This window comes from Nicotiana tabacum, chromosome 22 (assembly GCF_000715075.1).
Source record: "Nicotiana tabacum cultivar K326 chromosome 22, ASM71507v2, whole genome shotgun sequence".
NCBI lineage: Eukaryota > Viridiplantae > Streptophyta > Magnoliopsida > Solanales > Solanaceae > Nicotiana > Nicotiana tabacum.
The window spans coordinates 119655470-119683040 of NC_134101.1; the positions used below are offsets into that span (position 1 = coordinate 119655470).

The window sequence follows — 27571 nt, forward strand, 5'->3', positions numbered from 1 at the left end:
TAAGGGTAGAAGATCTCGTCCGTTGATTGGATTTGATCAAACGGTCCATGCTGAGCCATGACTAAACGCTGTCGTATTGACTCTCTTCGGACTGGACCGGACCTGGGCTAAAAAGGGGGTAATTTGGTTTGGGCTGTTGGGGTAATTAGTTCACTTGGGCCTGGATTTTAATCCAGGTCCAATATTCTTTCACAATTACATATATTTTCTAATAAAAAAAATCCTAATAAAAATTATAAAATAATTTTTTAACCTTACACAAAAATATTAATTACTTCATAACAATTATTTAACACATAGTCAAAACATCAATCACACAATGAAACATTAAAATTAGAACAAACGCATATTTTTGTGATTTTAATTAAATTATCTCTTAAATGCATAATTAAATCCTATATGCATGCAATATGTATTTTATTTTATTTTTTGATTTATTATGACAAAGCAAACATTTTACGTACATAAACAAATTTTATCATCATGCAAATTCAGAAATTACACAGTAAAATAAATTTATTTTGATTTATTTTGGAGTAGTTTTTCGTAAGGCAAAAATCACGTGCTCACAGGCATGAAAAGACTTCCTCTGTACAACTAGCTAAACATAAATGAGAAAGTTCCTCTAGATTTCTTAGCCCCAAAACACTCTCTGTTGCTCCCTCATCAGTTCTTTTAGGCTTAGACAAATAGTTTCTACTCAGTAGACGCAGACGCCTCAGCTGTGTCATGTTCCAGATCTTCCGAGGCAAAATTAAAGTTTTGTACATATAAAATAATTTCGACTGTTGAAGCACCAATGTTTGCAGATGATAAAGCTGAGACACTGATGCAGGAAGATTACCATTTGATCGAATCCAAAGGTACCTCAGATGAATTAGCCGTGTTATCTCAACTGGGAACGAAGAAAACAAATGAGAAAAAATAGCCAGCACTCTGATAAGTTTGAAGCTTGTGAATAAGGACATTTGCCTATGAGGCGGATCATGTATTAATAGTTTACCCCAGAAAAACATCAATCGAACAACTTGAGATGATAACTCACTAGAATCATCCAGAGAAATGTCGGAAAGAAAGTTAAAGCCACGACGCTCATGCCTTTGAGCTAGAAAGTTTGAGACATAATGAATTGATGTCACATGCAGAGACTTCTCTTTTTCAGCTTCTCTTAAGCTCAAGTTCCTCAACAAATCATGTATGCCACAACTTCTGATCTCGCTGTTAAACCTCCTCTTTCTTATCATTATCAGATTTATACTACTAAGATCCTCCAAACACTCTTCTGCAACTTTTTCCAAGCTCTTGAGCCTTTCGGCTTTTAGAAACCCTTCAGCAACCCAAACTTGGATCAAAGTCCGAGCTTTTATTTCAAAGTCTTCGGGAAAAGCTCCCATAGAGAGGAAGCATGGCTTGAGGTGGTTTGGTAGGTAATTGTAACTCATACCAAGCACTCTTAGGCATTTATCAGGATCATTAGCAACAACTGAACTTACAGTTTTGGCAACAATAATCCAACTTTCTCTTCTCCTAGCAATTTTAGAAAGATATCCTGCAACCACAAGAATTGCCAAAGGAAGTCCACCACATTTTTCTGCTATTTGCTTCCCATTATCCTCCAATTCAGAAGGACAAACATCATTTGCCCCAAAAACCTTAATAGAAAGTAATTTCCAACTATCATCTAAACTTAATACCCCCATCTCATGCAAAGGGCTATCAGGATTAGCATAAGCAGCCACATCCTTAAGCATACTTGTTAATATGATTCGACTCCCATTGTTGTCATCTGGAAAACATCTTGTTACATTATCCCAAACTTTGGTACTCCAAATATCATCAACGACAATCAGATATCTTCGATCCTTTAGTTTTCTATATAACAACTCTGCTAATTCATCCTCAGTCTTCTCTAGAAATTTATCGGCCATGCCTGGAATGCAACAGACGAGACTTAACAACAATCTTCTCATTTCATACTCTCGAGATACTGTAACCCACGCATGAATGTCAAAGCGAGACCTAACTTGAAGATGATCATAAGCTTTTTTAGCAAGTGTCGTTTTGCCAATACCACCCATACCTGTAAGGGTTCACAGATGGTTGCTAAACTTTGTCCATTTCAAAAATAAAATAGTTGAACTTTACCCACTAAAAGTAAAGTCACTTAACTTTACTCACTATAACAATAGTCACAAAACTACTTTTGTCCGGGCGAAGCTACAGCCTATCAAGGGTGGTCAATTCGCAGAAAAATTATATTGTATATATAGGTAAAATATTAAGTTTTAGAGGTATATAACATATATTGAACACCCTTTATCGGGAAATTTTTGTCCACCTTTTTAAAGTTTGAATAGGCTTGGGAAAATTCCCGGCTTCGCCAATGCTTTTGTCACATTAAAATAATTGAACATAATCACTAAATTTTACCTACTATAAGAACAAAACCTAGCCGTCAAGGTAACTTTACTGTTACAGTGGCTAAATGTAGTTACTTTAATGTGACAAAAAATAGTTTAGTGACTGTTATTATAGTGGGTAAAATAATAATTTTATCATGACCAAAATTTAGTTTTGTGACTTTACTATTATAGTGGGTAAAGTTCAATGATCATACATCAAATTAACCTTACCTGTAATTGCAATAACTTCTCTCTCGGATGAGGACCCAAGTAGTCTTTCTATGATCTTTTCCAAATCATCATCAAGACCCACAACAGCATTTGTCTTAAAACTACTTCTAGACGGACTTCCAAGCATGGATTCCCGAGTCTTGAAATGATCATCAGCAGGTTCAATGCCATGGCCATGGCTAGTGCAAGTCTCAAGACTCAGCACCAACTCTTTCCTTATTACTCAATTTGCTGTACTACTGGTAGTAAACTTGCTAGTAAATCTTCACTTGCTTTTTCAATACCACTCAAACTTCCCCTTTCATGAATTTCACAAATATTTAGTTCAATAATATCTTCAGCTTCATTTAGTACATGTTTAAACTTTCTAACCAAAAAAGTGACTTTTTCTTGGTGATAACTTCTCTTGCTACTATCATCAAGAAAGCCTTTGAAATATTCTAGAGATCCGGCTAGCGATTCTATTGTTGGGTCAGAAAGCAAACCTGGGATTCTGGAACTGAGTTGGTCTGCAGTTTGAGCAAGAGAAACAACGGAAGCATAAGCCATTAATTGAGCAATAACAAAAAGGATTTGTAGATTCAATTATTCCAAGAAAGCTCCTTTATTGAATTCCCAGATCAAGAAGAAATGGAGTGGAGAAAACCAAAGAGCACTTCAATGCTGAAAGGGAATAATGCATGAAATTATTGAGAAGCAACTAGTATGTGAACCTTGTTGCTTAGTTAAATGCTGGGGCCTGGGATAGTTATGATTGAAGTGAAAAGTCTGGTAATTTTTCGTGACTCATACGCAGAGAGAGGTAAAAAAAAAGGCAAAACGTTAGTAACAGTAGTACTACTAGTATAAACTCAGATGTAGCTAAGTCGTCCTCTTTTATGACAATCTTGATGTAGGCAAAAAACAATGGAATCCTCAAGTTCATATTACTAACTTCTTAAACAATGATGGGTCTCGATTTTATCTTGACACTGTACTTCCAGTATCACATCTTACTAGTTACTATTCCTCACTTTGGGTGTGTTTGGTGCCAAGGAAAATGTTTTCTAGTTTTTAGCCAAAATTATCCCTTATTTTTAGGGGTAGGCTTAACTTTGTCCTCTTAATATAACCCTTAGCACTATTTGTCCTTTAAGTTTACAAAACTTGAGCACTTTTACTCTCACTAACAGAAAATTATAACTTCAGTTAAAAATTCTCACTAACAGAAACCTAAAATAACTTTAGTTAAAAAACTAACAGAATGTTCTTTATAAAAAAAGGAAGAAAAGAAACAGATTCAGCAGAATTGGAGTATTTAACAGAAGAAAAATAATTTTTTGCAACAACAAAAATAATCTTTATCATGGACAACATTTCAATGATAAAAAAGCCTTCAAACTGCAAAGGTATCAGCACTTCAGCAGCAAAAATCAGCACTCCAACAGCTAAAATCAGCATTCTATAAGTAAAAAAACATTCAAAGTTCAAAGCTATCAGCATTTTAGCACCCAAAATCAGCATTTCAACTACAAAACCAGCATTCTAGCAGTAAAAAAGCATTCAAAGTGCAAAGCTATCAGCATTTCAGCAGCCAAAATCTGCTTTTCAGCAGCAAAATCAGCATTTCAGCAGCAAAAAACAGCATTTCAGCAGCAAAATCAGCATTTCAGCAACAAAAGTCAGTATTTCAGCGGGAAAAATACAGCATTCCAGCATTTCAACAGCAAAAATATCAGCATTTCAGCAGCGAAAATCAGCATGTCAACAGCAAAAATTCGGTATTTCAGCGGCAAAAGTACTCATTCCAGCATTTCAACAGCAAAATATCACCGTTTCAGCAACAAAATACCAATATTTCAGCAGCAACAATATCAGAACTTCAGTCATGTTAAGAATCAAATTCTTGAGCACATTGCATATGTTCATGCGCCACATGTCCTCTTCTTACATGAAAACAAAATATATGGTACTATTACTCGTTCATATTATAATAACTTAATAAACAGAATTCAATTGTAAGTTATTGATACCGGAAGCTTTGCACGAGTTGACGAGGCAGGAGCATAAGATGAAGACTCATCAACTTGGGAATCTGGCTGAACAATATTAAATTTGCATGTTCTTTTATTGTGACCAGCATTATGACATAAGCTACAAAGCAAGGAATTCTGCTTTCTTTTCATTTTAGTTCTACTTGCTCGTACTTCATCTTGTTCTTTTCTCCTTAGTTTTTGCTTTCTTCTTTTTGTGCTTGTTCTTACTAGTTGTGGAGGCAAAGGAGGCACGTTGCTGGACTTAGGCCACATATGCTGACCATTCATAGGAAGAATAGCAAAGTCATAGACCCTTCTATATGTTTCCACCTTGTAGGAATCATGAACATAGGAATTAATGTCATCTTTTTTAGCCTAAATTGCAGCAATGGCATGCTTGCAAGGAATTCCTGTCAGATCTCATTTCCTACAACTGCATATTTTGTTTAGCAAGTCCACAGCCCACTTATCATGTATGCTTGCCCCTATAATCTCGTAGTTCCACTCATTAGATTTTCTAGGAATGAACTCCGCAGCACCCGCTTGATTTTTATGCAATATATCCTTAATTCTAGGACATATATCACCAATATCCCACCTGGCAGCCTTATCTCTATTTGCCTGCATTCTAGCCATAAGTAAATACCTTATCTTTTCCAATAGAGTGATTATTGGCTTGTCTCTAGCTTCGAGGATCATTCCATTAAAACTTTCACACATGTTATTAAGTAGGATATCAGATTTTGCATTTTCAGAAAAGTGAGATCTAGACCATTCACTTGGTAATTTGTCTCGGAACCAATTAGCAGCTTCAGAGTCTAAATCAAAAATCTCAACCATGCAAGTATTAAACCACTTCTCTGTTGATGCCCTTGCGGCTTTCCAAAGTGCATTCTTCAACGAGATACCACTAAATCCCGCCCTCTTAAAGTTATTATGCAAATGTCTCATACAAAATCTGTGACTAACAAATAGCAACACCTCATTAAATGCTTCAATCAAATCTTTTTGTTTATCTAACAATGGACTTTCTGTTTTGGGGTTGAACTTTGGAAAGTTTAAACTTTCGGTATCCGAATCACTTTGTAAGCTCAACGTGTCATCAGACTTGCAGCAGTCCGACTCCCCATCTTCAACATTCAACTTTCTCTGTAGCTATTCACTAACCTCATATCTACGCTTTTCATTTCTAATTTTTTCTGATAAATTATTTTCATCTAACAAGTCATTTTCTGAATCTTCAAAATCTTCACTACTTGAAGAATTTTCACCTCCAACTTCTTTTTGATATTCTTCAACAATAACATGATTATCATTCCTTGAATTGCTTTGTCCCTCATAGATAGCATTCTCAATACCCATTTCTATATACGAATCCAAATGTTCAAAGTACACATCAACTACCCTAATTTTTTGCAACAACGGCGGCTTCCTTATCAGTTGAAACTAGCCTCATTTTGTCACTTAGCCTCTCGGGCTTGTGCCAAAAAGTTACCGAGTCATTCCCATAACCGCATAATTCAGCCATAGATTTGAATATCGACAACTTTAGTTCATCCCCATTGACATAGTCAATAAAGTTCATTCTGCCCCCAACATAATGCCTTGTAGGCTTGAGTTTCATTAAACCACCGTGTGTTATTTTAATTGTAAAATAATCTGCCTCGTACAAAGGATCTGCATTAAAAAAAATTAAAAGTTTATTTAGGCATACTATATGAATTCGAGATAAGGGCCACATATTATAGAACTTCAAAGAAAGTAAAGTATTGTAAAAAAGGTGAAGATTTCGAAAATAAATTAAGAAGGAATATTTACAAAATACAAGTAGCAAGAATACTTACCATAACTTGGGTTTATTTCACCATTGCTCCTAATAATCATTGCTGGGATCGCAAGTAGTAAAGACTTTAAGTGTAATCAAGAACGCTAGAGTTTTTTTACCTACTGCAATAGAAATAAAAATGAGTGAATTGGAAAAGGGTCTCTTGAAAAAGGAGGAAAATTGACTGAATTGGGGGTGAAAAAGCGGGTATTTCTTTCCCTTAAGCATCACGTGCAAATCACGTCTTATGTCTCTGTTAGGGTTTTAACACGAGTCATATCTCTGTTAGGTTTTTAACATGAGTGAGTATTTTCCGTTAGTGAGACTAAAAGTGCTCAAGTTTTGTAAACTTAAAGGACAAATAGTGCTAAGGGTTATATTTAGAGGACAAAGTTAAGCTTACCCCTAAAGATAAGGGATAATTTTGGCTAAAAATTCAAATGTTTTCTATGGAAAATGAGGAGTTTTATCTAGGGGTGGGCATAAAATCCGAAAAATCGAATTCCGAACCGAACCGAATTAATTTGGTATTTCGGTTTCGATTTTTTTCGGTATTTCGGTACAAAAATTTCGGTAATTCAGTTCGGTATACGGTATTGAATTTTTGATATTTCGGTATTTCGGTATACCGAAATACCGAAATAGTGTGTATTCTGCATTTTTTCACGTCATCGTTTTTTTCCCTCATCTCTCTGGCCAGAGAGATCACAAAAGAACAGACACAGAATATTCAATCCAAAAAAATGGCTATATCATCATCTTCATCGTCCATGCAAGATATCTTGAAGCAACGCAAATACCCATTCATCCTCTCTTTTTTCCTTTTGCTAATCTTCGTTACTTTCCTCCTTATTTCAAACTCCCAGAAATCTCCCATATTCGTTGCCATCGACTTTGCTCAACGTACCTCTCGATCCAAATCATCAATCCCTGCTGATAATCCGGACTTGAATCCTAACACTATTTCAAACGAAAACGTCCCGCTGGGTAATAATATTACGATCAACCCTGAGTCTAAAGTCCTGCTGGATAATAATTATACGGTCAATACTGATTCTGATACATTAATCAACAATGAATTGGAAACGTTCTCTTATGATTGCAATCTGTTGATGCGATTCCTGGAATTCTCCTACTGAGATGTTTATGTAGTAATGAGTAGGAAAACGCTGAAATTGTATCTAAATGATCCTCTATTATGTTTCAGCTGGGAGCTCTAGACAGTGAAGATTTGGTTTAAACCGAAACCATACTGAAATCGTACCGAACCAAAATAAGAAATACCGAACTGTACCGAAATATTTTGGTACGGTATTTGGTATACATAATTGATAAATCGAATACCGAAATACCGAATGTCCACCCCTAGTTTTATTACTTATTTTCCATTATTTGGTTAGTAGCGAAAAAAAATTTTCGAAAAATATTTTCTAGTGTTTGGTTAGAGAGTAGAAAATATATTTTTAGGAAATATATTTTTATGCTACTCTCCTCACCCTTGCCCCCCCCCCCCAAATAACCAACGTTTTCAGAACTCTATTTTCTTCAAGAATTTAATTATTCTTCTAAAAATTCACACAAACCCAAAGGAAATAATGTGTTGCTTTATTTTTTTACGAAAACGTTGAAATTTGTGCTCCGTGACTAAAAAGAAAATACTCTTTTTTGGTTGAAAAAGAAAGTACTCTTTCTACAACATGAAAATAAAGTACTCATTTTATTGAAATAAAAGAAAATACTTTTTCTATATCATGAAAAGAAAATACTCATTTTGTTGAAATGAAAAAAAAAATACATCATGAAAAGAAAATACTTTTTCTATTGAAATGAAAGAAAATATTTTTTCTACATGTAAAAAAAGAATTTTTTTTGAGGAGAAGCAGAAGCAGTTTTGGAGAAGCAGAAAAAAGTAGCTTCTCTCCAAAAGCACTTTTTTGAGAAGCACTTTTGAGAAAAATACACTTAGAAGTAGTTTTTTAAAGCTTGGCCAAACACTAATTGCTGCTCAGAAGTGTTTTTCAAACTAATTAGCCAAACACAAACTGCTTCTCATCAAAAGTACTTTTGAAAAAAAACACTTTTCAAAATAAGTTGATTTTTGCAGCTTGGCCAAACGGGCTATTAGTCTACATCATGAAAAAAAGTAATTTTTTTATTAAAATGAAAAAAATACTTTTATATCATGAAAAGAAAATACTCATTTGTTGAAATGAAAAAAAATATATATCTATAACATAAAAAAAGTACTATTAATAATATTTTTATTTAGGGTGAGGGTGGGGAGCGGAAGTTGGGTGGGGTGGGGTAGGGTGCACGGGGGTGGGGTTGGTAGGTGGGGAGTGTGAGGGTGGGTTGGTAAGGATGGGGAATAGGGTGAGGAAGATTGAAAAAGAGTTTTGGAAAATGTTTTCCCTTCTCTTGATCGGGAAAACATTTTCCTCCAATTGTAGGGAAATGAGTTCATGAGGAAAATATTTTCCAAACCATTTAAGCTAACCAAACATGGAAAAATTAGATTTGTACCAAACACACCCTTTTAACTTAAGTCGTTTTACGGAGAACACTGTCATTTAGGAGATATATAAGATCCGAAAAGAGAAAAAAATGCGCAATATAAGAAATTTGACGTTGTTTTAAAAATTAAACGAATATAAATGTGGCTAATATTGTATCCTCGTATTTGGAATTCAAAAGTTTTCTGATCTCTGTCAAGATAATTTTCGGATTGGATAAAGAAATTACTACCATAGTTAAAACAAGATACTCAACGCTGAAAGAGAGTTCAGAAAAGGAAAACAAACTATTTTTACCATATAAGTAATAATCTTTGAAGTCCTGACATTGCAACAAAATTTGAATGAATAAATAAATACACTAGAGCATTAAGGGCACTATAAGTTACAACATTGCATCCACCAATATGAGGCAATATAAAATACGTATACATCAAGCAGAGTTTCTATCTGGGAATGAAACCTAAAACAGAGCAAATTTTGATCTTGGTGTTTGTTGTTTGATCTTGGACCGACAAGGAACTTTTACATGGCTAAATTCTGCACAAATACAGTAAACTTAACATGGACAAAAAACAGGTACACACCCAAGTTCGGATGAAAACGATGATAGATTATGCAGCTAGAGAGCATCTGAGTTTGTTTGCTTGCATTGTTGAGTAAATCGTACTTCAATGACCTTCAGGCTAGTTCTTTGCTTTGCATGCAAACTTGGAAGTTTTTTTTCTAGCAATTGATACCACACTCCTGAACATCTGGTCCAGTAACTCTTGTGGTGAAGGGATCAATCCGCACCCATAACAAAGAGAAAATGGAGGCCAGAAGAATAGACCATACGACCACAATAGTGGGTGTCCGGTTCTGACGACCCATGAGACCTTTGAGGAAGGGGTAAAGGTGAACAATCACCCAGAAAGCAAAGAATAATTTACCAAAGAGTGGACCCCATGATTGGTAACCACTGTTAACAGCGTATGAGATGCCGGCCACAACTCCTACCAGGTTTACAATGAGGAGAGTAGTAGGGGGTATAAGAAGAGTAGTCCACTTGAACAAGTAGAGTTCGGCAAAGTCACCATCTTCATCTGATGCCTTGGATGTGACAGTAAAGTTGGTATCAATACCAGCAAGCACTTTGAGCAACCCTTGGAAGACAGCAAACAAGTGAGCTGACACACCACCAATGACCCAAAACTGTTCATTTCTCCACCATTCATCAATTCCAACACCACTCCATCTCATCTCCAGAATACCAGTTGCGAAAATGGAAAGAAAGAGGGATATAAACCAGATGCTAGCAAGGTTACTAATCTGCAAAGCAAGAATTAAGATTCCATAAACCCTGTTAAACAATATCTTGGCAAACGTATGCTAAATGTGATTTAATGAAATGCTATGCAGTTATGTTTGTATTCATATTCTTTTCCAAGTTTAGATACTATACACAGTTTAAGGCCAACTGACAGTTTGCTTGAACAGAAGTATCAGTCATCAGCCGAATTAAATAGGAAACCATAGGTTTAGCAAATACAATACTCTACTCCGTCTATTTCATTTCATGTGAAAGTGTTTTGACCTCTTATCATATAAGAATGTGGAGGTGTTTGTCTGGACACAAAGTTTAAGAAAGAATGAAAGACTTTACATGCCATGACATTTCTGTGGCTATAAAATCATGACATTAAGGGTAAAATGGAAAGTTTTAAGTTAAATTGTTTCTAAATATAGAGAAGCGTCATCCTTTTGGAACAAATAAAGAAAAAAGAAAGTGTGCCAGATAAATGGAACATGAGTATTAAATTACCTTGAATAAAGAAGAAAAGATATAACAAGCATGCTTTTCAAGTTGAAAAGAATTTATAGATCCAAAAGCTAACCTGAGGGATAATGAATTTCCCAGTAAGTAGACAGATAGCTGGAAGCATGCAGTATATAAGTAGTGGAATGGAAGTGATTGGATAAATGGTGGTGTTGACATATGCAAATCTCTCCAGCCACTTCAACCTTCCACTGTATCCATACCATATGGGACAATGCCTACTGAAAAGAATCTCCACTGACCCTAAAGCCCATCGAAGCACTTGGTTCAGACGATCTGAAAGATTGATAGGAGCTGACCCTTTGAAGGCAGGTCTCTTGGGCATGCAGTATATAGATCGCCAACCACGGGCATGCATCTTAAATCCAGTAAGAATATCCTCTGTGACAGAACCATAGATCCATCCAATCTGCACATATACAAAGAAAATTAAGTATTCAAACACGCTTCTTTCATAGCAGTAACAACCATCATGGTCCAGATAGAGCCTACAACTAGTACCACAAAAGAAATTCACATGTTTATAACGTAACAAAACCTATGCATCTGGGAATTTAGTGATCTAGAAGTAGCTCATCATTTTCTTGAAGGGTCTATGCATGGTTGCAGCATGTTTCAGTTCCAGTAATCCATTTATCGTATTATACAAGCAGTTAATATTCATTGCAGGGATAGACAAGCTTTTCTTTATAAAGGGGAAAGACGAGTTTTTTTTTCCCCCATTTTCCTTTCACTAGATTGAAAGAATTGGAGTATGATTTTTGTTAAAAACATTAACACTGGATCTCTTTTTGGTTTCTTTACTGTCAGAAGGTCAAACACTATGCAACAAGTCATCTCAAGTGCGGTCAATAAAGTTCCCACTTCCCCTCGCAACGAAGTTATCCATCTATAATTTCCTACCCATCCTAGAACATTTTTTTAATGGTGGTCTTTGGTCCAGCTTGTGTGTATCTCGATTAATCCACCGAGCAACCTGCTATGGCTCATAAGTACAAATGCGGAGATGAGCTCATATTGAGTGTTGTAGCTAGAATTTGAATTTGGAATCTACAAGTTGTTACTCATATAACTCAACCACTCAATCATCCCCTTGGAAACCTACCAATCCTAGACTTTATGGAAAATAATTCCAGAACACAGCATTACCTCACTCCCCCATTCTGATTTATCTTCATAACCACAACTGATAACATGAATAGCCTCTTTCAAAAGGGTCTCTGGTGTAGCAGATTGAGGAACGCCGCCATTCTCCATGAGTGTCGAAGCAACAAAAACAGCTGATTGCCCAAATCTCTTCTCCAGACTCATTTGTGACATGAGAAGTGACTTCTCATCATCAAATCCAGCACCTGATTTCATGATTGAGAGAGAGGAGACAGTGCATGTGAGAAGTTAGCATAACTTCAAGAATATATTGAACCACAACATAGACTTAAGGGTCTTCAAGCATAAATAAATAGGATAATCCTGTAAATAATGAGTGCACAGGAACATAACGAGGACAAAAAGTCCTTTAATCCTCAAACTGGATAAAACACAAAAGTGGTGTCTATACGCAGGGATGAGTTGCATTCCTTGCTTATAATTTTAGCATCCTAATCAATTCTCAATTCTTCACAAGCATTTTCTTTAAGAAGATCGGTTACATGCCTACAATTTGATTTTTCTGTTTTTACGAAAGAAGTGTGGGCAAGCAACAGAACACACATAAGTATACGCATACCTAGAATACTTCTTGCAGTATGTGTATGAATTAGCAGTTACAAATTTTACAAAACCATATTCAACAAGCTAATCAATAAAGCGAAGTAATGGATATGAAGAATTCCTATAGCAACACCCAAAACAATTTTGGATTGACAAACAATTGGTTGATTGATATTCTACAAGCTAGTCAACAGCATAAAGGTTATCTTCTATTTTTAGTTCAGAAGTAATTACATGAACAATATTTGAGGTTATCAAAAGTAATGAACTACAAGGTAGATGAAGTCTATATGATGGAGAAGGAAGTGACTATTGAAAATTATTGGTATCTAGATTGAAGAGACATTAGAAACTTGCAATTTTTCCGATGGAACAGCTTTGCCAATTAACTTACAAAAAAGGGAGTTGCTCAGCAAGGTGTAGCAGGACAAGCACCAGAATAATCATTCTGGGATTGGTGAACTACTCAAACGAAGATAACATCGATAAGGATGAAGTGAAAAAATCTAGTAGTTTGAACTATACCTTCAACTCCCTCCTCTATATCCTCCAGATTGAATATTGGCACAGTGGGATCAACATTCTTACTAGATTTCTTCTTGTCAGAGCCCTTTTTACTTGATTTAGAACTCTTCTTTCTTGATCCACCGAAGCAGGAAGAGAACAACCCTGCTTTCTTATGCTTTGGCTTAATAGGAGGTTCATAACCATACAAAGCTGTTCTATTAAAGACACATCCGGTACCCACATACACTGGGCCTTGAATTCCATCCAAACCTCTCAAGTTAATCTGGTTCAACAAAGAACAGTAATTTCAAACCAAGATCCACATGAATTAATCTGAGTATAAAAGTGCATGAGCTGCATATTATTCTAGCCTCTCACAGAGTATAAGTCAGTAGCTGTGACTGAAGTTCAAACTTACATCGAAGAAAACTGTATTACGGTTGGCATATCGATCGTTCCTATCAATACCATCGAATCTCTGAGGGAATTGAACATAGCAGACATATTTTCCAAGGTTAGGATCCATTAAAAAGCACATCGCTTCTCGCAATGCCTTGCTGTTGTTTATGTAGTGATCACAATCAAGATTCAGCATAAAAGGTCCATTAGTAAGAACTGCTGACACTCGAACCTGCACGATCATTTTATATGACAAAAGATGTCCCATTTATAATCAAGATTGTCCGAAAAGAAAAGAAAAAATACTAATATTTAACAACTTACCAGTGCATTCATGGCACCAGCCTTTTTGTGATGTTGGAAGCCTGGACGTTTCTCACGAGAAACATATACTAATCGAGGCAACTCATTTCCATCACTGTCAAGCCCTCCACTTTGGCCCAAGAAAACCTGTAAGCAACAGAGATAATACAGTTATTCCCAGAACTAAGTTCAGTCCTGCTAAGGAGTGAACTTGAAACAGAAAATGCCCTGGCAAATTTAAGAATTTTCAGCGAAAAGCTAATTAGAAGTACGCAAGACCAATGTCAAACACGTGTAGCTTAATTGAGCAACACTGATATCGTTTGTTCTAAAAAGCACAGCCAACAAAGAAGAACTAAAAGTTACCTGAATCATCCCAGGATGATCCCTGGTGTTATTTCCAGGCCATGGTGTACCATCTTGCATTATCCATCCTTCTTCAGGGACCTTTTGAGCTTTTGCAACAAGGGCATTGATGCGAATTTTGAACTCTTCATACTCCCTCTGTATTATGATTCCAAGAAACATTATGAGCACACAACAATCAGAAAATAAAAAAGGCTGTGCAAAAACTAAAACTGACCTTCATCGCCCTTCGGTCTTTTACAAATGATGGTTGAACTTTATCCTTCAAGTAATCAACCTTCTGAGAAAAGTACCACTCTGGAGCTCGTGGTTCTATAGCGTACTTTTTAGAGAAAGGAACCCATTTCCTTGCAAACTCTGCCGTTTCGGATAGGGCTTCAAATGTCAACATGGCAGCACCATCGTCAGACACATAACAAGATACCTTATCAACAGGATAGTCAACTGCAAGAATGGACAGGACAGTATTTGCTGTAACAAGTGGCGGCTCCTTTAAAGGATCAACAGTACTGACAAATATGTCAACAGCAGCTAATTGCGATGGCTCTCCTTCACGATCATATCTATCATACATCATGATTAAAACTGAGTATAAAAGATCAAAAATGGAAACAAGCAAAAACAAAAAAGGAAAAAAACCAAAAAAAAAATGAAGAGAAAAGAACAAGCTCTAACCTAAGTGCAAGCCTATCAAGATATGTCTCACGGTTAACTGGAAGCCACTTGGGGAACTGATCCAAAATCCAGGATATTGCAAACCAAATCTCACATATTACAGATAACAACCATAAAGGAATTGCATTCGGCACTGGATTCGTTATTCGATAGTGCAAGAAAATACAGAGAATCACAAGCCGGAGGACAATAACCATCCTGTAAGGATTTATCCTAGACGATGGAATAGACACCTTCCTTGAAAGAGGTTGTCTAGCCTCATCATTCCTGCACCAACAAAGACGTACCATTAGAGGAAATTCGCTATATTCAAAGACAACAAGAAACTCGAATGCTTCAACAACCACTTCAATATTCCATCACAACACTGATTCAGCACATATCGCGAACACAGATGCTTTGTTTTCTTCTCCTTCTTTTTCTTTGTAATAGGAAAATATCAGAGATGATCTATCAAAACAATCACTGAGAAACAAGGAAATACATAAACACAGCCCAAGGACAAAAAAACTCACAATAAAGAGTCATCCACCAGAATATCAGTACTAGCATCAATATCTCCAACTCCTCGTTCCGAAGGAGGAGCGGAACGAGGATGGCTAGTGGTCAGTGGCACAACATTTTTATCCTGCTTCATCTTCCAGCCATCAACTCTTTCTTTCCAAGCAACATTGCCAAGTCCAGGGGATCCAAACTCCCTTACCGGATCTACAACCCTAATGTTAGCTGCCAAAATAATTGGAAGTAAAGCCTCAAAAATCTAGAAGGAACAGATAACTCAGTAAGCACTTGTAGAATAAAACAGGAACATACGTGATTGGTTAGCATCTGTTGGATATGTGAGTGGATGGATGTGTTTTGCACCACCATTAGGTCCAGGAGATGCCATTGAATAGCGTTCGGGTGATGCTGCAGACAGTTCCCCAGAAACCTAAAGGTAAGATGCCAAAAAGGATCCAGTCACTCATTCAATTATTTATACCAGGCAAGACAACCAAGGAAAGGGGGAAGATAGTAACATGTAAAACTAGCAACTGTGAATCATACATCTGTTCCATTTGTAAGCAGAGGAATATGATTGTGGGAGACCTCTTTATCATACTTTGGAGCACCAGTCTCCTCACCCCGTCCGTAAGTCGCATGCCAGCTCAACATACGGTCAGCCGCTTTTTGCTTCTCATTCAGGTTTTCAGAAGAGTAGTGAAGATCACTAGCACCATCGTCAGCATCACCATCTTCTACACTTTCACCACTAATAGCAGGACTTCCTATAACAAATCAAATAATACAGCACATCAACATCTCAAATCAGAATATTCTAGGACTTATTCTACCTAACAGGACTTCCTATAACAATCAAATTATACAGCACATCAACATCTCAAATCAGAATAGTCTAGGACTTGTTCTAATTAACTGCCATTCAAGTCTTTCAGCAGATTAGCAAGGAGCAAAACCTTTTTTTCTTTCTCTTTTAGTTTGTCCTCTGTCACTTAGAATGAAAACAAGTTAACTTCATCCACAATCTCTTGATAGAAAATCATTATTTTAGCAAAACCATTTTACCATCTTAAATAAAAAGTTGCCAATCAGCATGTACAATCATGCGCCAGAATCAAAAACTTAAGGTCTTACTTCTCTTGTCCAACAAATCTTGACTGATATATTAGCTATTCAACTTAATTGCTCAAATCGGAATCATTCATACCTTTATGTCTCTTGTATCTGGTCTTGCACTGAGGGCAAGATTGATTCCCGTCCTTCCTCTCGTATTCATAGCATGGCCTACAAACAGGGAAGGCACATACATCGCAAGCAACAAATGGATCGCCCCCTACAGTAGTGCCAACACCATCGCCACAGATCTGACAGACTTGACCACCTAAGGTCTTCAAGGACTTTCCCTGTGCAAACAAATCAGCACAATCAGGGACTTCCTAGTTTTTATATAAGCTTGTTAAAATTATCGTTCAAGCTTCACCGAATATTATACAAGATCAGACAAACTACTTCTACTTATCATTTGTAGAACAACACCAAATTAAGCTTCAAATCAAAGATCTACACATTCTAATACCTTCTGAATGTCAATTGGAAAAATAGCACAAAATTAAAGTTTCGTTCTTGACAAATTACAACAAACATTTCAACCTGATGGTGACAGAGAGCGCAGGGTAATGGAACACCACGGACAAATTAACTGACCAAAATACCAAACCCAAATTGGAAAATGACAAGAAGTGATATTATCATATCAATCCGAATACAAAAAGTGCAAAACCAAAGTAAAGGTAGAGTCTTTATTTGTTTTAATAAAGAACTAACCTTAACATCAGCTTCTGGATCCATTATTACTCTACTTGAATCGAATTGCAATCAGATAACAGCCTCAGCCAGATAGGTTGCCGACCAACATGCCCAACTTACAGAAGACACTGAACAAAAGCTGAGGATCTGATTTTCTAGAGTTACCCAAATTACAGATCAGATCTGTTTCAATCACCAAGAAAATAAAAGCAGAAATTATGAATTAAAAGAAAAAAGAATAGATTTAGCTCATTGTTCAGTTAGAAGGAGAATTCAAGAAGAGCAATCACAAGTATTTTGATTAAAGTAAAGCCCTAGTCAAAGCTAGCCCATCCTACTGAAAAACCCACAAATCAAAATGTTTCAACAATTTCATTTGATCAATTTGAATAGAGAAAATTCAGCAATATTTCCAAAAAGAGTACCTCAAGATCCGGCAGCTATTACAATCACCACCACGGGAAGAAAAAAACTAAATCAATCAATCGAACCCCAGATCGTTCGATCCACTAAAGCAAATCAGATTAGAGAGAGATCCACCAAAATAGCAAGAAAGTGAAAGATCAGCAGCAATGCCGACAAATCTCTCTCTCTAACAGTCCGGTTGTCTTTCAAAATATGTGTTCTTGGGGGCCAATAAATACCCAAATATATAAGTATATATGAGAAAAGGGTATTGGTCTATAAGAGTGTGTGTATTAGCTGGAGATATTGTTAGTATGTCTGTGTATAAACAAATTATTATAAAAGTACAGTTGGCTACTTGACTTAGACGAGACGAAAGCGACACAGGAGCTGCTACCCAAAGTGTGAGTGAGAATGAGTGAAGCTGAGTTTTAGAGAGAGAGAGTGTGTGTTTTTGTGGACTGTCCTTCTAATCACTCCACCGACAGCTCTAGAGAGAGAGAAAGAAATACAAATACAAATACAAAACAAAGAAATATGGGAAAATGGGGTTGGTTTGTTTTACTCAGATCTTCAATTATTTCCATTTTATTTTATTTCACCATTTCTCTTTATAGTTTTTCCTGATCTTTCAACTACTCCTTACATCATTTCTTCTCTTCTTATATTTTTTTTATTTTTTTGTTGTTTACTTTTTCAATTGTGGGCTGTCGGTTGACAGTGAAACGGGAGAAGATGAAGATGAGATAAAGGCTTATTGAAAATTCTGTTATGAAGTAGTACATTTTTTTGGATGTTTACTTACCAACTGTCAAAAAATATCTCAATGTTTTATAGTCTGGAGTCTGGACAATTCATCGTGTTTCTCCAGTTTATTTTCCTTTTCTATTTGATGTATAAAAATAATATATTTAATGAACTCATATTATTTTAAGTATAAAGGTTTTGTGAAGGTTTAACTTTTTCTTATGTTAATTTGATTATTATTATTTTATATTATTAATAGTAGAAGAAAATATTAGGGTAAATTTTCGAAAATTTAATTTGTCAGAGACAGTATCACACTAAATTTTAAAATTTAAATACTTAAATAAAAAATTTGAAGCATCTTAATTCTTACAGTAAAATAAAAAAGGTAAAAAATAAAGGAGTGGGTGGAAGGTATACAAACTAGAGCCGTCAATATGGGTTTGGCCCGTTGGCCCAGCCCAGCCCAGCTCAGCCTGTGATTTAGCAGGGCTGGGCTAGAAGTTTTGGAGTCCATTTAAAAACAAGGCTTTTAAGCTCGGCCCGAGTAAGCTCGTGGCCCATGAGGCTTAACTGAGGCTATTATCATTGTACCATCGGAATCAATATTTAGCATTGGTGTCGTGTTCTTACAAAGTACAGAAGTTGCATTTATTATGAAAATGTCCAAACACTTGTTACTACTCGAAATTGGCAGCACAGGTTTTCCCGAACTCAAACTGGTAATATTTTTTTATGTGAATTTAAATATTATTAATTATTAAAATTTAATTATTTTTTAATATTTAACTAATTAATATTGCGTATGAATTGTAGATGAAAGTGAAGATGTTAAGACAACCTTGTCACAAGCGAATTCAAATGTGTTTGATGAAGATGATGTGTTGGATATCTCATAAGCATCATGAACGTTCTCTTGAATAGTTTGTTTTAAGTTTTGACTTTTAGTGAATGAAATATAGTCCTATCTTTTACTTTTTTTAGTATTTATTGTGATATATTTGAACAATATAAAAAGTTAGTAAGTTTTGCGAATTTTTTCCAATAAGATATTTTTAACTTTAAATAATTGAGTATCTTTTTTTAAGTCAAAACTTAAAGAAAAAATATAAAATTATATTTTTAAAAATGATGGACCGGCCCATGGGGCCCGTAACCCACATAGGGTTGAGGTGGGTTGACCATTATAAAGCCCATCAAAATGGTGGGCTACCATATTGACAACTCTAATACAGACAAAACGACTCTACTCATCTCTCTGTTGTTTTATCACGATATAGGAGTAATAATTCTTATATTTTTATACAAAGTTTCAAAAATTTTATGGTGAATGTTAATCATTTGCACTTTTAGTAAAGTTTTTTACTTTTATATTCTAGTTTGATTGGTAGTTTTCTTTTGTTAAGTGTAAGAATCCATTTCATGTTAAAAAAATATATTTTTAATTGAGTCCTTAAATTATTCATCACTATTTGATTCAATTATTATCAATGTATTTTAGTAAATAATAGATTTCTCAAAGGGCAATTGATTTGATAGTGTTACGTTGAAAATATGGTCGCCGGAATATGTGTTTGGTAGTGTATGTCTTATATTTAAGAAAAAACGACAAATAACCGAAAAAACGACAAAACCGACATAAACCGAATCAAGAAAAAACCGACTTAATTGGTTTGATTTGGTTATAATATTTGAAAAACCGACTTACTTGGTTTGGTTTCTTTTTAGGAAAAAACCGATCCAAACTGAACCATGAACACCCCTAGGAGTGACAATGCCAAGTGGTTCTAGGAAAAGGGGACAAAGAGGGAATATTTTCCTTCCGGGTAAAAGCGATCTACGGGAATTAGGGGTCCGCGTTTGGTACTTCCGTATGATGTTTAAGAATTGTTGTTTGGTACTTTAGTATTCGGTACATTAATTATACATACTAAATATTATATTTAAGTAGTTCAGTACGATTCGATATTTCTTGTCTGTATGATTTCGATACAATTTTAATAGCAACCAAACATTCATTTCAATAATTAAAGTCAAGACCTTAAAACGTAGTCCAAACTCCAGAATTGATAATAGTTCGGTACTTCGGTATTCCGATTTGTCGAAGTATCAAAAACTCAATACCAAGAACCATATTGAAATATCAAACTTTTGAAATATTTATACTGAATTAGTACGAAACAATTGAAGAACCAATACTGAAATATCAAATTAATTCGATACGGTCCATTTTTCAGTTTTTCGGATTTTACGCTCACCCCTAACTGCAACAGGTGATATATTCTTCGTGTTGCTCTTAAACCCTTGGCTCTTCCATTACTTCACAGGGATCTCTATCAATTGAGGCGTCAAAGTCCAGGTGAATTACATTTAAGCACATTTTTCTAATGTTTTTCGGGAATTTTAGTAACACATACTCATAAAACTAAAAACAAAAAAAGAAGAAGTAAATTTATTAGATTTCAATTGCGTATCTTCTAACTAAGACTCATTTTAAAGAACAAAAAAATGGCAAAGACAACTGATTAGGAAAAAACAAAATACATCTGCCATTGTCGTCCTAATTTAAAATTTTCTCTCAAATAATATATTTAAATTTATTTAGTTAGTTTATTTCCTTCATATATATGATAGTAAGCTATAATTATGTAGTTTATCTACCATTTATGTTCCAACTTAGCTGCACTTTATTGATATATGAATGTTAATGATAATAACTTGTTCTAATTAAGAACTTTATGCTTTGTAGGAGCAATTTCGGGATATGGGGACATTAAAGAGTGTTTTGGAGTTAATATGGAGCAATGTAAGCCAATCGGAGGTGAGCGCGCGCAAAAGAAGAAAGAAATATCCTCTAGGTGCGCGGTCGATCCGCGGCCGTGCACCGGCCGCGCTCGTCAGGCAGAACAAAAGGCAATATGCGCGGTCCATCCGCGGTTGATCCGCGGCCGCGCACGTCTCTCCGAGGATTTTTATTTTGGGGGTAAATTTATAAGTTCATAGGCGACTCTCCTTGACCTATATGAAGCCCAGCTCGCCCAAAAAGAGGGTATCTTGGTTTTTGGAAGGATTTTGAAGGCAAGAACAGGCAAGAAGCAAGACGGAAGATTCGGCATAGAGTTTTTATCTTTCTTCCTCTTGTTTTTATCATTAATGATGAATTCTATTGTGTTGATTATGAAAACAATTATGCATAGCTAAACTCCTAATCTAGGGTTTTGATGGAACCTATTGGATGATGATTTTCTTGTTATGTTAATATAGATTTGCCATAGTATTTTCTCTATTTATTCAACTATATTGTGATTGTTGTTGATTGAAGGGCCCTCGATCGACTGTGCATATTTAGTATGTATTACTCAGGAGAGAGTGCATATTTAGGTAGTTGTTTAATAACACCACTCCTAACGTATATGAGGGATCAATACGAAGGGTTTAAAGGTGAGATTAGGGATAACGAAACCTTGGGTGCGATCTAAGTGAGTTGTATTTAAGGCTAGCTAGCATAATTCGGGAGAATATGTCTAGTATATTGTTGTAATTACTCGGGAGAGAGTTACGACAGTCTGAGTGCTCATGATCGATAGAGAAGACTTGGGAAAATTTATAGCAAAAATAGCGGAAAGGATTCCGACAATAGGGGAAATCAGAACCTTAGATCATTCCAACTCTTGTCTACAACTCATTCACAGTTAGTTCTTAATTATTGCATTGTCATTACATAATATTTAGTTAGTAAACATCCAATCTATTACTCAAATATTTTCGAAGATTGAATACGTGAATTTGTGTAAGTCCAATAGTTGTGATTGATAGGTTAATTCTCTGTGGGATTCGACTCTGGACTTGTTAACCGAAATATATTTGCAACGACCGCTTTGTCCTTTTTATAAGGCATAGTTGAGCGTGATCAAAATTTTGGCGTCGTTGCCGGAAAATTAACGGTGTTATTAATTGCAGTTAAAAGAAGTGCTAAAAAATTTAGTATAGTCAATTTTCTTCAATTTAAACTGAATACATTAAAATTTTAACATTTGTAGTCTTGGGTGTTACAGGTGCATGCCTAGAAACTCCTCAAGAACTGGTGAATTGTTCGAAGCATTATCAGATTCTAAGAAAGTTTTCAAGGCATTGAATCGTGCAAACAAGAAGGGCAACCCGCAATTGAACTCAATAGAACAAATCGAACCAGACATGGAAGACGATAATCTAAACAATAGCAACAACGTGAATGACCCGAACAATCAGAGTGTGGTGCCTCTTGTACCAGAAGTAACATTGTTTGATTGGGCGCAACCTACCGCTGACAACCTAGCAACCGCGATTGCAGTCCCTCAGATACAAGCAGAATCATTCCAAATCACAAATAACATGCTACATTTGTTGCAGAACAAGGGACTATTCTCAGGGTCATATGTTGAAGATCCTCAGCATCATTTGAAGAATTTTCTGTTAATCTGTGCCACGCAAAGGCAACATAATGTGACACCGGAAGCAATACGGCCGTTTTTGTTTCCATTCTCAGTGATAGGAGCGGCTCAGACTTTGCTTAATTCTCTCCACATAAACTTCATCACTACTTGGGAGGAATTAGTCAAGCAATTTGTGGACAAATTCTACCCGCCAAATAAGACTCCTCAACAAATTGATGAGATATTGAGCTTCAGACAGAAACCAACAAAGACATTACAAGAAACGTGGGAGAGGTTTAACGGTATGCTGGTTACGTGTCCACATCATGGTATTCCGGAGCAAATGTTGGGGCAGAGGTTCTACATGGGATTGGCAGATAACTTGAAGGCCAATGTTGATGCTTTAGCAGGTGGAGCATTTTTTAGCAAAACATTCAGAGAAAGCAAGATCCTACTTGAAGATGGCCCAAAACTTAGGATGGACGACAAGAAACGCTCCAATCACTCATGTAGTTCACTTAGTGGCTTTAGACCCAAATAACTCCATAGGTGTAAATATGGCCACCTAGATGACACAAATGAGTATCCTCACCAAAAAAGTTGATGAATCAGGCCAGAAGTAGCAGGTACACATAGTTGATGCAACTAATGGGGGCTTATGTATATCATGCATTAATCAACCATATGTTTGCTCGTGGAGTGCTGAAGGTGATAACCAGCAATATCAGGAAAATATGAACTATGTGGCCAACTACGGGGGACATAGGCAATGTGGTCAGAATTGGGGTCAGCGGAATCAACAATATAGACCAGCTATCACGACCTAAAACCGACCCAGTCGTGATGGCATCCTCAGCCTCTCTCAGTCATTAACCTCACAATCAGACCCTCGGTCTATCTCAGTCATCAACCTCACAATCAGACCATTGGTCTATCTCAGTCATCAACCTCACAATCAGACCCTCGGTCTATCTCAGTCATCAACCTCACGATCACTCGGACCATCAGTAAAACAGGGAACTCAGCCCAAACAGTTTTCACATTTTAAGAAGTAAAGTGATAAAACCAAATTTAAACAATAAACAGGTAAAACATGACTGAGGATATGCTTTCAAAACTAATAGGGTGAGGAAAAATAGTAAAAATGCCCCTAAGGGTTTCAACAGGTCCGCACAAGGCCCCAAACATGGCATACAACCCAAAATATAATGTCAATCTTTAAAATATGGAATATCATAAGATTTCAAATCAAATACGCGACTTAACAGTCGTACGGGACGGACCAAGTCACAATCCCCAACGGTGCACGACTCCACGCTCGTCATCTAGTGTGTGTTTCACCTCAAAGTAGCACAACAATGTAAGTCCAGGGTTTCAAACCCTCAGGACAGCATTTACAATCATTACTTACCTCGATCCGGTCCAAACTTTAGTCCGCGGTACCTTTTCCCTAACGAATCAACCTCCAGATTCTCCAAATCAAGCTATAATCAGTACATAACTATTAAATATGCTAAGGAAACAAAGTCCACTCGAAAATATCCAATTTGCATAAAAAATCACGAAATTGTTCAAACTCGCCCCCCGGGCCCACGTCTCGGAATCTGATAAAAATCACATCAATAAAATCCTCGTTCACTCACGAGTCCACCCATATCAAATTTGTCAAAATCCGATCTCAATTGCCTATTCATTTCCCCCAAATGAAATCTCAAACTTTTCTTCCATTTTTTCCCAATTTTCACTCTAATTTCTCAAATTAAATGATGAAATTCAAGACCAAATCATGGAACTAAATCAAATATGAGTGAAGAATACTTACCCCAATAGCTCCGCTAAAAATTTCCTCAAATTCCACCTTCTCCCGAGCTCTCCAATGGGTTTTATGAAATTGGACTTAAACCCTCGATTTAAAAATATAAACTGTCTGCCCAGACATTTCTTCATCGCGAACGCGGCATAGCCCTCGCGTTCGCGAAGCATACTGCTTTACTGACCGGGATATCTTCTATGCGAATGCGAGAAGGCTCTCACGAACGCGATGCACAAGACCCTCAACACTTCGCGATCGCGACCCAAACTACGCGAACTCGTAGAACAAATGTACTAAGGACTCAGCTATCCTTCTTCCGTTATGCGAACACGACCTGAACCTCGCGAACGCGATGACCAAAGACCTCACACCTTCACGATTGCGGAACCATTCTTGCGAACGTGAAGGCCAACTTCACAGCCTCACACCTTAACCCTTCGCAAATGCGGGACATGCATCGCGAACGCGAAGTTCAAAAACCTGCAACACCAACAACAACAATTCTGCAATTTTTCACAACATAAAATGGTCCGATTGACCACCCGAAACTCACCCGAGGCCCTCGGGATCTCAACCAAACATGAAAACATATCCCATAACATCATTCAAATTTGTTCCAACTTTCGGAACGCTGAAAACAACATTAAAACACTAAATTTGCATCGAATTCAAGCCTAAGAATTCCAAAATCTTTCGAATTACGCTTTTGATAAAAAAAACCAGCCAAACCACGTTCGAATGACCTGAAATTTTGCACACACATCACAAATGACACAATGGAGCTACTGAAACTTCCGGATTTCCATTCCGACTCCTATATCGAAACCTCACCTATCAACCGGAAAACGTCAAAATCTCAATTTCGCCAATTCAAGCCTAAACCTTATACGGACTTCCAAAATGCATTCCGATCATGCTCCTATATCTCAAATCACCTAACGGAGCTAACTAAATCATAAAAATTCAGATCCAAGATCATATACAAACAAGTCAAATCTTGGTCAAACCTTTCAAATTTCAAGCTTCAAATTGAGAATTATTCTCCCAAATTCATTCCGATTACCCTGAAAACCAAAACCAACGATTTACATAAGTCATAATACATCACACGGAGCAAGTCATGCCCGAGAACTGGCGAGTAAAGTGCAGAAGCTCAAAACAACCGGTCGGGTCGTTACATCCTCCCCCACTTAAACATACGTTCGTCCTCGAACGTGCCTAGAGTTGTTCCAAAAGCCAACCGATCGTTGAATAACCTTACCATGTACATACCCAGGGGTGATCCCATGTCAACCTATCTCGTATAGGTCCGATAACACAATGTAACTGAAATTTCACAGTCCAACCTAGCCCATGAACCTTAGAACCACATTTCCACTTCTGAAATCATCCACAAGATCAAAATATCATATCTATACTCTGACTAAGCCTGAGCAAGTTTTAATAACCCATACCCACAACCTCGGTGCAATTACATGATATACCACATAACTCAAACGCTTGCAGCGATAACTTCTAATCACAATAGCTGCACACAACAATCGAATATCGATAGGAAACCTCTTATCAACTAAAGTCTCATTCCAACACTTTCATATACTATCAATGATAAATGAAACACGCAGTAAGCCATAACCATTTTCGCAGATCAACCATCATGAAGCCACTTCTCTTTTGGCAAAGACCATAGCAAATTTTTGCACCGAACCTCGATGTTATCTTTCCAACATGCTGAAATCAAATCCGTTTGCAGTCATTAAAGATCCCGACGATCTCATCTAATCCAACACAACTACTCTGGTGACATTGACACATCAATACAGACTAAAGCCACGACTTGTGCAATCCATGCACCAATAAGCCACAATCCGAACTTACTCAAATCATGAAAATGACTCAAATGAAAGAGTTGTACCGCAAGCTCACTAGTACCACCAAAACATAAGGCGGAGAACCCGCCACACATTGTAGAAACAGAACATATGAATCTAACCCGCAGGATCATACTTCTACATAGCTTCGCTCCAATGCACGATCTCATCCAAACACTGGTCCACATGAGACACCTTAAGTTACTTTGATCAAAATCGACAACTGTGTGCAATATGATGTCTAAAACCAAAGCAATCATCCTAACCACCGTCAGGCAATTACATAATACCACACAAATCGAAAGGACATAACCGATACGCCATCCACCGAGCAATACCCAATGCTCTTTCCGCTGGAATTCCACTGAGGGGCCCCAATAACACCGCACCACATGTGCCTATAACCAACAAATCCTAACGTCTCGCAACACGGAAGATAACTCATAGATCCCCCTGATTACTAACAGCTCCATAACAACCGAATCAACACATCCCTCACCAATAGCAACTCGAATTCAACAAATCCGTCTCGATGCAGAATACACATCCATATAGGTCTACCAATGAACCACACATCAACTCTAGTCATACACACAGATAAATAATCCTCCGAAGGTTCACAATGACTGAATCATAGCACATACTATCACCTGACTAACTTACCCACATCTTTGCCGTCCACAACCACGAGCTAACCTGTATATGAGAACTTTCAGTCTCTCAGTCCATATAGCATATGAATTACCATATCTGATCCCAATTTCGCCGCTCGAATATACAACACACCTCTAGTACTAAATCATCTTATGAGAGGTATACCTATAATTCTTCTGAGCCACCAAGCAAACTCGAATATCATCCATTGATCAAACAAGATAGTGCTGCAATACCAATAAAGCATCCGTAACTCAAACACATCGCCCTTTTTAAAATGTTATACCCTCATCAAGCCACACCAATCAGTGATCTCATTTATCTAGTCACCTGAAGCTACCTATGCTATCTAATAATTTATGACCTTTCTTTCAAAATTGAACCGTGACCTTACACATGCAAATCTAAACCCCACACAATATACTGCATATACTATACCTCCTAAATGAAAATTATGAGAACTTCGCAATCCACTCCGAGCTATAAGCAACTACTTACTCAACCAGCCAAGAACTTCCCATTGACCATCTAGAAGTAAATCACTATACATCCCATGCTCCTCATGCCATTAGGAAAAATATACCTCTCTGACTATGG

At 36.7% G+C, this 27571-nt stretch overlaps 2 protein-coding genes across 3 annotated transcripts; both read right to left on the minus strand.

Annotated features, from left to right (window-relative positions):
* Nucleotides 1-513: 513 nt before the first annotated feature.
* Nucleotides 514-3946, minus strand: LOC107771166 (putative late blight resistance protein homolog R1B-14). The gene is made up of 2 exons (XM_016590496.2): nucleotides 2634-3946; nucleotides 514-2080 (listed from the first exon to the last, which is right to left on the minus strand). The coding sequence occupies exons 1-2, from the start codon at nucleotides 2758-2760 to the stop codon at nucleotides 567-569; spliced, it is 1641 nt and encodes a 546-aa protein (XP_016445982.1). The 5' UTR covers nucleotides 2761-3946; the 3' UTR covers nucleotides 514-566.
* A 5379-nt stretch (nucleotides 3947-9325) lies between these two features.
* LOC107771167 (cellulose synthase A catalytic subunit 3 [UDP-forming]) lies at nucleotides 9326-18062 on the minus strand. 2 transcript variants are annotated; one of them, XM_016590497.2, is made up of 15 exons: nucleotides 17498-18062; nucleotides 17091-17255; nucleotides 16474-16669; nucleotides 15813-16033; nucleotides 15579-15696; nucleotides 15281-15491; nucleotides 14766-15032; nucleotides 14308-14653; nucleotides 14091-14228; nucleotides 13746-13871; nucleotides 13441-13653; nucleotides 13041-13305; nucleotides 11955-12157; nucleotides 10864-11214; nucleotides 9326-10297 (listed from the first exon to the last, which is right to left on the minus strand). In XM_016590497.2, the coding sequence occupies exons 2-15, from the start codon at nucleotides 17112-17114 to the stop codon at nucleotides 9713-9715; spliced, it is 3264 nt and encodes a 1087-aa protein (XP_016445983.1). In that variant the 5' UTR covers nucleotides 17115-17255; nucleotides 17498-18062; the 3' UTR covers nucleotides 9326-9712. The 2 variants fall into 2 exon arrangements, with proteins under 2 accessions (XP_016445983.1, XP_075100474.1); XM_075244373.1 differs by having other exon boundaries at nucleotides 17091-17320; nucleotides 17423-17681.
* Between the last annotated feature and the right edge of the window lie 9509 nt (nucleotides 18063-27571).

What these genes read in the sequence shown, in the direction of transcription:
- LOC107771166 (XM_016590496.2), bottom strand. Translation starts at nt 2,760, where the DNA reads ATGCTTGGAAGTCCGTCTAGAAGTAGTTTTAAGACAAATGCTGTTGTG. An exon ending in AGAAGTTATTGCAATTACAG is followed by an intron (nt 2,081 to 2,633) that starts GTAAGGTTAATT and finishes GAACCCTTACAG; the next exon opens with GTATGGGTGGTATTGGCAAA.
- LOC107771167 (XM_016590497.2), bottom strand. Translation starts at nt 17,114, where the DNA reads ATGGATCCAGAAGCTGATGTTAAG. An exon ending in AACAGATGCTAACCAATCAC is followed by an intron (nt 15,492 to 15,578) that starts GTATGTTCCTGT and finishes TTATTTTGGCAG; the next exon opens with CTAACATTAGGGTTGTAGAT. An exon ending in GTAATACAGTTTTCTTCGAT is followed by an intron (nt 13,306 to 13,440) that starts GTAAGTTTGAAC and finishes TTGTTGAACCAG; the next exon opens with ATTAACTTGAGAGGTTTGGA.